Source organism: Spinacia oleracea, chromosome 4 (assembly GCF_020520425.1).
Source record: "Spinacia oleracea cultivar Varoflay chromosome 4, BTI_SOV_V1, whole genome shotgun sequence".
NCBI classification, from domain to species: Eukaryota; Viridiplantae; Streptophyta; class Magnoliopsida; order Caryophyllales; family Amaranthaceae; genus Spinacia; species Spinacia oleracea.
The window spans coordinates 186951352-186963900 of NC_079490.1; the positions used below are offsets into that span (position 1 = coordinate 186951352).

The 12549-nt window shown below is 34.7% G+C and overlaps 2 protein-coding genes across 3 annotated transcripts; one reads left to right on the forward strand and one right to left on the reverse strand.

Annotated features, from left to right (window-relative positions):
- Positions 1–3507: 3507 nt before the first annotated feature.
- LOC110782598 (uncharacterized) lies at positions 3508–5506 on the forward strand. Of its 2 annotated transcripts, none has more exons than XM_021986763.2 (3): positions 3508–3871; positions 4617–4664; positions 4774–5506. In XM_021986763.2, the coding sequence occupies exons 1-3, from the start codon at positions 3683–3685 to the stop codon at positions 5326–5328; spliced, it is 792 nt and encodes a 263-aa protein (XP_021842455.1). In that variant the 5' UTR covers positions 3508–3682; the 3' UTR covers positions 5329–5506. The 2 variants fall into 2 exon arrangements, with proteins under 2 accessions (XP_021842455.1, XP_021842456.1); XM_021986764.2 differs by having other exon boundaries at positions 3524–3871; positions 4623–4664.
- A 660-nt stretch (positions 5507–6166) lies between these two features.
- LOC110782658 (ubiquitin-conjugating enzyme E2 36) lies at positions 6167–12329 on the reverse strand. The gene is made up of 8 exons (XM_021986849.2): positions 12150–12329; positions 12017–12044; positions 11812–11898; positions 10322–10380; positions 8068–8109; positions 7916–7989; positions 7287–7384; positions 6167–6673 (listed from the first exon to the last, which is right to left on the reverse strand). The coding sequence occupies exons 1-8, from the start codon at positions 12183–12185 to the stop codon at positions 6636–6638; spliced, it is 462 nt and encodes a 153-aa protein (XP_021842541.1). The 5' UTR covers positions 12186–12329; the 3' UTR covers positions 6167–6635.
- Between the last annotated feature and the right edge of the window lie 220 nt (positions 12330–12549).

Here is a 12549-nt window from a genome sequence, read left to right on the forward strand (position 1 = left end):
TTTGGCGTTTTGCCCATGACTATGGCTGAAGCGATTTCTTCTCTATCGTTTCACGTGTGTCAAGACTGCGTTGGTCTTGGTTGGACATATATCTTATTCCTCATTTCCACATGTCATGACACGGTTGGTCCTAGATGGAGAATAATTTATGCCACATCAACCTCCTATATGAAATAAATAAAACTTAATTATTCTTCATCTTCATTAAATTTCCAGCAACGTTATTGAATTTTAAATCGCTAGAAATTAATCGTTTTTAATTAAAATAATAATTCTAATTAATCGTTTAAAACCCTAGCATGAAATTTGCTTAATTTCATGCATAAAACCCTTAAAAATTGACACTTTAATGATCATAAACGAATCTGAAAATTCATATTGATTATCATAATCAAAATTAACATCTAATTATTCTAATCTATTTATCATATAAGTTTAATTAAAACCCTAACCCTAATTCATCATTAAAATCAATTAAACTCATAAAAATCAAAGTTTTACTATATAATTTAAATCTTAAAATTACAAACTCTATAATCAAATTCAACACCAATAACATCAAAAGGCCATAATTTGGTTTTCATAACCAATCCCAAAAATAATACAAATCATCAATCAAAATAAATAATCTTAATTTAAAAACGATAATTTAAATAGAGATAGATTAGGAAGAAGATAAATCATAATGGCTGGTAAATTAGCACGACAACAATGATGGTGGTGGTCGGACAACCGGACACGAGAAAAGAGGAGAGGGAGTGCGGTGCAGCAGCGCTGGCCGCGTGTTGCTGTTGCTCTTGTGCGGGGCTACACGCTTGCTGGCGTTGGGCGAAGGCAGGGGGAGAGGGCAGCGGAAGGCGAGCATCGGGGTGTGCTGATGGGCATGCTGTTGCGTGCGGGGTGCTCAACACAAGGAAGAGAGAGAGGGTTGAGTGAAGGAGAGAGAAAGTGAGGGAGAGTTTATGAAGGTTTAATGAAATTATGAATGTGGGGATTTATGAAACATGAAAGAAGTATTTATAGGTTTTGATTCCCTCGATGGGCTAGGCTTAGGAAACTCAAGACGGGCTTCATTAAACGAGATTGGGCTTGCTTGGTTTGTTTGGGCTAATAATTGAAATTGGATTGGGCTAGTATGTTTAAAATCTTTTTGATGATTCAAAACCCAATTTAAAAGTAATAAATATTCTTAATTAATAAATACATTTAAATAAATATTTAAATGCGACTTTAATTTATAAAATCTAAAAAAATATGCTTATAAATATAATAAAGTATATTCATAATTACTTAAAAATATAGGGTATTACAATACGTTTGTGACTTTAGGTGATAAAATAAATCAAATTTGACTCAATTCGCCCCTATGTGAGGCAAAATAATCTGACATAAATCTAATAAATAAAATAGAGTATGAGTCTGAATCTAACCTGATCCAGGACAAAATAATCCGACATGAATCTGATAAATAAAACCAGATATCGTATCTGACTTTAAAAAAATTGTATTTGATGTAGAACTTGTAAAGTCCGATCCAAACCGACCAGTTATCGTCCCAAATTTGGAATAATAAAGGGCGGCCGAATGGGGATGCTAAGATAGGATCATAGTAGTTCTAAAGGATGGTCAATACTCAAAAGACTATTCAATGTTTTAACTTCAAGTTAGCAAGGCACCCACTTATCGTGACCTGATAATCTAATATATTTATATAATTAAAGCAGACATATTTACTGTGCTATTAGAGAGGCGTAGGGAATCTAATGGTTTTGAGCAATAAAAAATAAGATTTATGTGAATTAAAAAAAAATCGAGTGCCACGTAGATAAATAATTAGGTGATATGTATATATTTTAATTAATTAATTACTAATATATACAACTCCATTCAAAATCAAACACTCTAATAATTAAAAAATAAATCCAATATTAAATTTAATTTGAAATCGAACACTAATCTCAAATAAAATTCAATCCAAAGCAAACAATGATCCAATATTAGAGAGCTAAGAAGGAAATTTAATGGTTTTGTGCAATGAAAAATAAGATTTCGGAATTATTTTTGGAGTAAAAAAGTCGAGTGCCACGTAGATATTTATATTAATTAATTACTAATACTATGAGGATTGATATTGACCCAATACCACCTACTGATCGAGAGTACCTACTCATTTCTCTCAATATCTATCTTCACTACCTAGCAATCGAGAGTACCTTGTAGTATTAGTGCCACCTAGCAATCGAGAATACCTACTCTTCACTCTCAATATCTATCTTCTCTACCTCATGCCAAAAATTCTTCACCTGGATTTATTTATTCTATATGTGAGTAATCTTTAGTCTCTACATAAACAAATAAAGCATCAGAAATTTGGTCATTTCCTAAATAAGAATGAAGAAAGACGAGATGAAAAGGTAAATAATGAACTCCTTCTTAGCCTATGAGTGTCGCTTATTCGTCTGACTTTTTTTCATTCACTTACTAGTGTTTGGCCCGAGCGATGTTACTATTTTGAACATCATACATGTAGTGTGCATTACGTAAAAAGTTGGTGTATATCATGTTCCAAGTTATATGTATTTATGTGCAATGAAGATCACATCTAATGGTTGGCTAAGATGACAAGATGTCTACTTTTCATGTGACAAGTCTCGTGTTCGAATCTTATTGTAAGAAAATTTTGACATATGTTATATGCGGTACATATTATTCCTTGCTAAGAAGATCACGTGGCATGTTTGATTAGAGAGTTCTATGTGACACACATACACTATCAGAGATACCTTTTAATATATTAGTATAGATAGATTACAAATTATGCTGAATTAATTAACCATCTATTCAAGATTCAAGCAAGGATTAGTATACATCCGTAGAATGTTATTTTAAAGATTTTATTTCTTACTTTTTCCTTCAACGTTGAATTCTTTTTTGTGGTTTTGATTCCTGGCAAATACATATTGGAGTATTAATTATTACTACAAGATTTGCCTCACAAAAATTACCCCTTTAGTTTTAACGTCAAGTCGAATTACATTTAAAGGGGGAAATTTTTTTAATGGGTCAACCTTGGGTGGACCGGTTTATTAACGGATTGGGTTGGGTTGAGAATCTCAACTTGTTTAAGTAAACATGTCGGGTTGGGTTGCAAAAATCTCAAACCGTTTATTCATGGTCGACCTGATTCCGACCCAACCCATTGCCAACTCTAGGAATAAGACACGCAAAATGCAATTGATTATTTAGTAGATATATCTCATCATTTAACACAATCTTTGAATTTAATTTTATTAGAATATTATACAGTGTCATATAAGTGAAATTTATTCGCTATTTGCCCTTAAATTTAAAAACTTAAAAAAGAGGGAAATATCGTTTAGAAAGGCTTCACCTAATTAATTTCATGGTCCAAAATTGATTGTTTATTTATCTAGTAACGTCTTAAACAAACTCTACCAAACACAATTCAGTTACGGTAGATAAGAAGAAGTACCCGTAAAATTCAGATATCGTAAGAGTAAGAATGCCCGCGAAAATATGTCCATCCCCAAATTCAAATCAACTTCTCCTATAAATATACCCTAAATAGTTAAATACCAACGCCTTCTCTTGTAACCAACTCTCAGTATCAGCTAGAGAGAGAAGAGAGTTGGAGAGAGAAATACAGTTAGAGAGAGAAAGAATGGCGTGTCCAGCGATGGCGAGTCCAGTTGAAGAGCAGATTCATCAGCATCATCAGCAGCGTATGCTTATAACAGAGCAAGTGATGAATTGCAAGCTCAAAGAGAAGAAACAGCTTTCTCTCGAGAACTACCTTGACTATCTTCAATCTCGCGATTTCTCCAAGTTCACCGTCGGTGAAATCAATCAGGTCCTCTCTCTCTCTCTTCGATTTTCTCTTGATTTTTAGGTTATTGGGGGGAGTGTTTTTGTGGCTAATTTGTTCAAATCCTGACTTAAACCTAATTCTCCCTGTTTTTTGAACGTTGATTGGAGTTTCGAACACATTTCCCTAATCTCCGATTAGAAATTTTTGGTTTACTTTCCTGCTTTTGTGAATCAAATGTCTGTCGACTAATTGCTGGTTGAACTGGAGAATGTTGCGACTGAAACCTGGTTTTCCGAATAATTTCTCAAAATTTTCATCTCGGTTGTTGTAATTTTGATTTCATAGTCGTAACTTGTTTCCGCTATATTTTAACCTCATTTCGTAATTTGTTAATCTTTTCTCTCTCAATTATTACTGGAACTTGTTGTGTATTAAACATCAGTCGTGATTTTAATTTCAAACTCGTATTTTCTAATTTCTGATGAGACATTTTGATTTAATTTCATATTTTTCCTTTGGTTACTGGTTGAGCTGAAAATTGTTGTGAATCAAATCCATTTCACAAAGAATTTTCCAAAAGAAAAAATCTCAGTCCTTCTGATTTTTATTCCGATCTCGTTTACGCTAAACTCCGATGAAAATTTTCAATTTATACTCGTAAAGAGTATAACATTTCTGTGTATATTAATTATCTCTCTCCATTAATTCTTGGCCGATCTGAAAAATCGTTGTCTGGAGAGAAGCAACGAATAAATCGTTCTGATTTTGCCTTTTTTTTCTCTGAAAGATGCAGATAGTTTCAATCCATGGTTTCAAGAAGCCTAATCAGCGGAAGGTTCTGGACTCTTCTTCTTCTCTCTCTTCGCGTCTCTCTTTTCATCCCTCTCTTCGCGTCTCTCTTTTCATCTCTCTAGTTATGTTTTGACTGACGAAATTGATCACAGAAAGCTGAAGAAGCAGTGAAAGCAATTGAGCCAATAGATCCTGCGCGATCAACTCTGAGGGAAGACATTTCATCGTCAATCAAAGCAACCATTGGTTTCACTGAAGCAATCAAGGATCTTAAGATTCTCAATTGGCAAGAGTGCTCCATAACTTCGATCAAATTACTCAAACCAGAGAATGACAAAATCGTCCTCGTTTCTCCCTCCACGACATCCACGAAGTCGAAATCTGTGAAGGCTGTGCAGCAGCCGAAATCTCTGGAGGCGGTAAAGAAGTCTAAGTTAGCTTCGTTGCTGAGCATCGGTAACGGTCCGAACAACAGCGGTAATTCTGATGCCCCTGTTTTCCCCTCCACAGCAGCCACCAAAATGCAGAAAACGATAAAGCGGCGTAAGCTATCATCCTTGACAGAGAGCTCCTGCAGTGGTCCGACCAACGCCGACAGTGGCGGTTCAGGTGATGCTTCATCGTCCTCGTTTGTCGCCAGAGGAAAGAATGGTGGTGGAAAGAAAAGGCTTCATTCCATTGTCTGTCTAGGTCCAGCGGCTACTTAGCCGTGGTTGTTTGAGTTTTCATTTGAAGCTATATATGGTGATTTTAGTGTTACTAATCACAGTAACTAGTTTCTTAATGGCGGATTTGAATTTTGGAGGGAATATATGGTACTTGATTTTGATTATATGCATTTCATTTTGTTTAATTTCAGTAATTCTATACGCATTTTGATTTTGATTATATGCATTCATTTTGTTTAATTTCAGTGATTTTGATTAATGCATTCATTTTGTTTAATTTCAGTGATTTTGATTATATGCGTTCATTTTGTTTAATTTCAGTGATTTAGATTTTATGCATTTCATTTCTTTTTTATTATATGCATCAGACTTTTATTTTGGATTTTTTGAAGAAATTATTGGAAGTTATAATTCCTTATCATTATGTTGTTGAAATTATGTGTAGTTTTGCTGAATAGTTAGAATCGTGTTTTCTGGAAGTTATAATTCCTTATCGACCCTCTTACTGTGTATTAGATGAATGGAAAGTAACTACTAAGTTCTAACTAGAATTTGCACAAGTGACACTGCCGAGTCAACTTGCACCAAAACTTTTCTTTTAGGCTGCGTTCTATTCACCTGATTTCCACTTATTTTTCCTGAACTTAACTGAACTTATCTGAACTTATTAGAACTTATCAAAACTTATTTTAGTTATAAATTGTACTTGGCCAACCCTTATTTTTCCTGAACTTATCTTATCTGAACTTAACTTAACTTAACTTAACTTAACTTATTTTTCCTGAAATAAGTGGAAATAAGGTGAACAGAACAGGGCCTTAGACAGTAATGAAACAGAAGAAAAAGGGACCTATTGGAGAAATTGGATGCGTATGACTTATATACAATCTGAATGTAAGATAATATTGAAAAACGTTTGGGTAGATTCACCAAGTCATAACAAGGAGCAAATTTGACAAAAATAGCATTAGAAGCTTGATTAAATGCAATGGAAGCGGATGACTGAAGACCCGATATAGACATATATCATCTACAGCCCCATGGAATAATTTGCAACCATTGTGAACCTTCCAAGCCCCTCTTAAACACCCGATAAAAACATGCCAAAATAACACGATTGTAAGTGTACGAAATAAGAATTACAAATGTTGACAACAAATCGACAATGCATGATTGAAGCAGTTTTATGATGAGATTCATCTACAACCAGCAATTGGAGGCCTTCGGGTTATCATACTAATCATCAAAACACCATCACTTTCCATTTCCATGAAAAATCCAGTAGTAATTGTAATTTGGTTTTAAATTACAATGGGGATATCCAATTGTGTGATAAGCTCCCACTGTCAAGCACCTGTTGCATATAAGCGCGTCCATTCCTTTGCTGCAACATGAGTGTTCCGAACAAGTATTAGTCCACCAATCAATCTTATAATTTATACCAAGTATTACTCATAGGTTTATTGCATCGGTATATTTATATTACTCATAGGTTTATTGCATCAGTATATTTATATTACTCATAGGTTTATTGCATCGGTATATTTATATTACTCATAGGTTTATTGCATCGGTATATTTAATATTACTCATATTAATACACTTATATTACTCCCTCTGTCCCAAATGAATTGCCAACTTTTTACTATGTTATTACACTAATTCAATGGAGGAATTGACATAATTTTACGAAATTAGCATTCATAATAGTTGCGTCATTTTTATCCCCTCCTCGTCACTTAAGGAGATTCAGTCACTCCAAAGTATAATAGGAAATGTGACAACGTTCTAAAGACATCCTGAAATAGTATGTGTATTGATTCCGGATGGAGAAAGCAAATGGCAATTTGCTAACAGATGTTCATGATTAACTTTTTACCTTAAACTTCAAAACTAGGAAAAAGAAAGCAAGTGCAAAATAATGACAATTGAGATTGAATATATGCACGCGGTATCTAAGGTCCAAGTAGTGTTAAGAGGGAAGGGTTATAGCAAACCTGTTTCCACAGCTTCAACTTCATTACTCTTCCAGTGCTTCGCAACGTTCTCTGAAAGTGGATCATCTGGATTGGGAGCACTCAAAAGAGCCTGGATACTGATTAAAGAAAATTTTAACTTTTCGAATAATTTACAAACAAGAATTCTTTCAGAAGTGATAACTGAATCAAGCACACTACAATAAAAGTTTCAGAAAATCATCATTCCAGTGATGTATACAGATGGATTTAAAGACAATCAGGAACAGATAAAGACCAGCAAATAATTCTTGTTATAAAATGAAAATTTGTCGCACTTCACAGAGGGAGGCAAAACTTCACAAAATCTGGTCAGAAGACATAAAGCTTGGACTTCTACAATGTTATTAGTTTCCAAATGCTTTATTTAATTCAATCAAATCTTTCCCCACCGTAACCCCCACACCCTCACAAAACAAATATAAGTTAGTTACAAACACATTATTAAAAGCCAGAGTTTTCCTTGCTTTCACATTCTTTCTTCCATTTTTAAACAACGCCCACTCTCTCCAAACTGTTGTTAAATAACTAGTATTAGCTGTTTAAATTTTTTTTCCTACTGAATACATCAATACATAAAATCATCATGTCTCGGATTATGAAAAATTTACCTTAGTAATACTGTTCGGATCTGCAGGGCTGGGCTCCATTTATCTTTAAGGATGTCTAAGCATATCCTTCCAAGCTGCACAAATAAATTCTCATATTAGCTTGCATGGAATCAAACTGTAGCACGTCCTGAGTCAGAAGAGTAGGTTCACACCTTATCAATATTCGGATGATAAATCTTAGTCAAGAAACGGACCTGTTCCAAAATAAAATGGATCATAAGAAAAATGAGAACGCCATTATGTATGGGAAAGAAAATCAATTTGTTCAGCAGTAAACTTTATAGCTTGAAATTGAACAGCAATATTAGCTTACATCACAACTTTCAATTTGTTATATCTTACATCACATACAAGTCCAACAGTCTATGGATAAAATGAACAAACGTAGAACAACAATAACTTCAATTTGCCATAGAAGACTAAGCACTAAAGAACTATCCTAGGAGAATAGTGCAGCAACTGAAACCCAATCTTTACACCATCTACAGCCTTTCCTGTCGCCAAAATTTAGGCAGTACTATACCAATTGAAAGTCACATCAAGCTCACTATAGGTTAAGTCTGGTGTACATAATACCAACCGATGATGTAACCAGGAAGAAAGAGATATACAAGTACAACAAGATACCGCAGCATAGTGAAAATTATTAGGTGCACCCAAGGGTATTTTTATGCCCATCGGTGGTCCCTACCACATTTTCTACTCACATGTAAGGAGAAAATTTGAGAGGGTGCACGGTGCACCCGGGTCCATGTAATATGCTCAAACATCATAGGAGAGGATATCTAAACCCCAAGGGATACACAACAGATATATAAAGATAAAGCAGCAACAAAAAAAAAAGAGGGAGTTGAGATCATATATTCCATTTCATGTCCCATCTTTTGTCCCCAACTTTTCAAAATTTGAAGAACCGTCATAACAATATAACATTAATACGGAGTATTAAGCTAATGATAACTGCAGGTACCATGGCATGCAGATCCAAACAGTATTACTGAGGTAAATTGTATTTTAACAAATGGATGTAAGCACTAAGCAGCAATAACATGAGTTCGTTGTCTTGCCGTTCCTTTCACCAATAATGTAGCAATCATTAGATGAAAAGGTTTGCATGAAGCTTATGTGAGACAAAAAAAAAAAACAGATGCAGGTAGAGCAAACACAGGGAATCTACAATAGAAAGGACTTCCTTGAACCAGTAAAATGGTATCAATAAACAGTCATGACTCATAACTGAGAAAATAACAGGAAAATATGCAATGTCAACCAGACAAGTAACTGAGAAACTAATATTTCAATGGTGTGGTACTCTAGATTTTTAGTTTTAGCTTTCAGTCTATTAATCTTACCAACTACTGTCAAGACTTGGTTTCGCGGTCAGCTAGGATGAGCAGATAGCCAGATGGGAAACCTTTTCACTTGAACTATTTATCTGGTTGAGCTAGAACCACCACTTTGGCATAAATTACTAATTCGGTAAAGTATCCTTTACTCTTTCCAAGGAAAGAAAATAATTCAAACCAAGATTTTATATGCAGTAAAGACAACTGGACATAGACTGGAGGGAAAAAAAAAATCTGGAAATCGATATAGCTATTTCACATAGTTACAACATTTAGTCAACTCAAAACTGTCAATTTGAAAACATAATAGTTTACTCATAGGCTCTAGTTCTATAGCAAAGCAGAAAGGAAATTTCAAGACTAGTTGAGTTGAAATAGTCTTTCTCAGAGTCAGTTCCCCACATGACTTCCGTCACAAATGTTTGAAATTACATATTTTAATCACTGACCAATCATTTCCTTTTACCTTCGCTTTCTGGGGCCCATATGAGAAAGAAGTCGGATTATCAAACAGTAACAACTTTAGTGACATTTTACCTCTCCATACAATTTTTAAAATGAGTTTCTATGGTTTAAAAGAGATAACTACAGTTCTCATGATCCGTCAAAATGAAAGGCCATAATGCAAAAACAAAGAAAAAATGAGGACCTAGCTGCCATTCAGCCATCACCTTGGACTTTTTGAGATAGCAAACAAAGATTCTTGGTCAGAAAATGCAAGGGAAAGATCGTCACTCACAACTCATAAGCATTGGCAAGATGAGAAGCGCAAGGAAGAGGGCGGGGAACAAGACATAAATGACATTAACTGAATTCATCAATGATGAGAAGACTAATCATTAACTTATGGATTATATCTGTATATGAGTTCTTAAAAGTATCACAGTCCTTGACAGCATATAATCAAATTTCACATTACCAACAGTCAATCTTCTTCCTTCCACCCCCATCTCTCCCTGTGGAAAGTGGTTGATTCAATATACAACAAGAAGTACGGAGTAACCATTATAATTGTAAGCCAATTTATCGAACACCGAAAAAATCATGAGATTTGTAATACCTTTGGAGGTGCCATTGGGTACTCTTCTGGTAGAAACAACTCCAACTTAAAGACACCCCCTATACATGAGACAAATTCTAAAGTTAAAATAAGAACCAAGTAAAACAAGTGGACAACTGATGTCGAAAGGGTTACAAAATATGTGAAATAATATGAAAAAGAATAATGCTGACTGCTGATAATGATACATTGAACTCTTCACCTATATCCTCACAAATTCACAATTATCATGCTGATATGTCAAAAGTAGGTCCATAACAGCAATTATGGGTCTACATATCATGTTGTGTTTACTTTCCCCAGGAAAGCATTATGATAGATACACAAGAAAAGTTCATAAAGGTGGAGGAACATGGAGAATTAGTGGGTTCCAGTCGAGAAATATATATAAGTGATACCAGAGACATGTAGCATTTGGGGATAGTGAAAAGGAAAAGAAAGGGTTGGCTTTAGCAAAGAATTTGGGACCTCTCCTTTTTTCTTTGACTGTTGACAAGCTACTTGGGGACTTAAAAGATTTGGTTTGGTTTCTTTATTATTGAATACTCTTACAATTTCAAGCCTAATTTTTTTTGCAGAGTCAAAAGCATTGTTTAATATTATGCATGACTGTATGATTACCAGGTTTCTCTTGACTATTTTTCTATAGAAAGTAAATATTACTCCCTCCTTCTGGATAACTACAGATTGATGTCGAAGTTCTAAGATTTCCTGAACTAAAATAAAAATACAAATATTTATAAATTTCAAATATAACCCACTGAAATGAATGGTGGTAAGAGAATGGGGTGGGAACAGTTCTTACAAAGAGTATTAGGCGAAACCATAGTGGACACTTGACTCTTGAGGTTTGGACAATGTGAAAAATACTTGAAACGAAGGTGTGTTTTAGACTTTTAGTTTAAAATCTAAACAAATAGTGCAGAGTTTAGAAGTCAAAGAAAGAAGAAAATTTAAGAAGATGTACTCATAATTCTTTGATGAATTCCTCTTAATAATGCTTGCTAAATTCAATATCACCATCAGAATGGTAAGATGGATTTTAACAACCAATTAACTTTTATAATGTTCTCTCTAAATGTATAACGAAACAACACCGAACTTTCACTCAGTTGACACCTCTTGTGAAATAATTTTTCAAAAGGGTGAATAATAAGAATAACACAAGCCCTTTCAGATATTTACTTATACAGTGATCCACATAAGAGAAAATGAAAGTAAAGCTCCAAGCATCACAAAGTCCCGAAAAGATGATGTTGCGATGACGAAGCTCGTCACATCCATTCGATCCACAATGAAGTACGGAGTACTAAATACAGAAACAAATTTAACAATTGCCTAATCTCATCGAGTTCGAACATCAGAAAATTAAATGAACTATGAAGCCATGAATAGCACAAACTATACACACAACACCAACAAGAACAAGTAATAAACAGCAAAGATAATAACTTAAACAACATAAATTAAAAAGGGTTGAAAGATTTAACCTTCATAAGGAGATTGAGAAGGTCCCAGAACCATAACATTAAAGTAGCGCATATTCTCTTCTGAGGGAGAAGCACTAATTCCAGGAGCTACATCAAAAGTTAAAAATTATAATTTGAACAAAAAATCACAAGTAAACTTATCTCCAAATTAGAACTGGAATTGAACATCAAATCACTAAAATTGAGGGAAAGAAAAGGAGAAAACCTGGCTCACTAAGAAGGCGCTGAGTTTCCTGTTCAATTTACCAAACAAATTAAAGGGGAGCCGCCATTATTAACAAGCATGAGAATTGTAAAGATTAATCAACAAAAATCCAAAAAGTGATTGAAGATAATACCTTGATGATTCTTCGGGGAAGATTGCTGTTTGCCATTCTGAGAGGAGAAAAGAGGGGGGTGGGGTGGTAGATCAGGAGAGAGAAATGGGAGAGATTGGAATCGGAGATGGAAAAATGGTAATGGTACTAGAGGGAGGGCCTTATGCTTTAAAGTAGTCTTTCCGTGACCAGCTGACCACTAGGTCCACTAGGTCGAGTTGGCTTGGTCACCGGGCCGAGACGGATATGGGACGGTCGGACAGGCACAGACGGAATACACCGGTACACGTTGAATGACGCGGTTGAATATAGTTCAAGTCGTATTTATATATTGTATGTATAACTCAAATATATGGTTGATCACCTTCGTCGTTTTATTATTTTGCGCAAATAAGCAGTGACGGTCCTGACAATTTGGGGC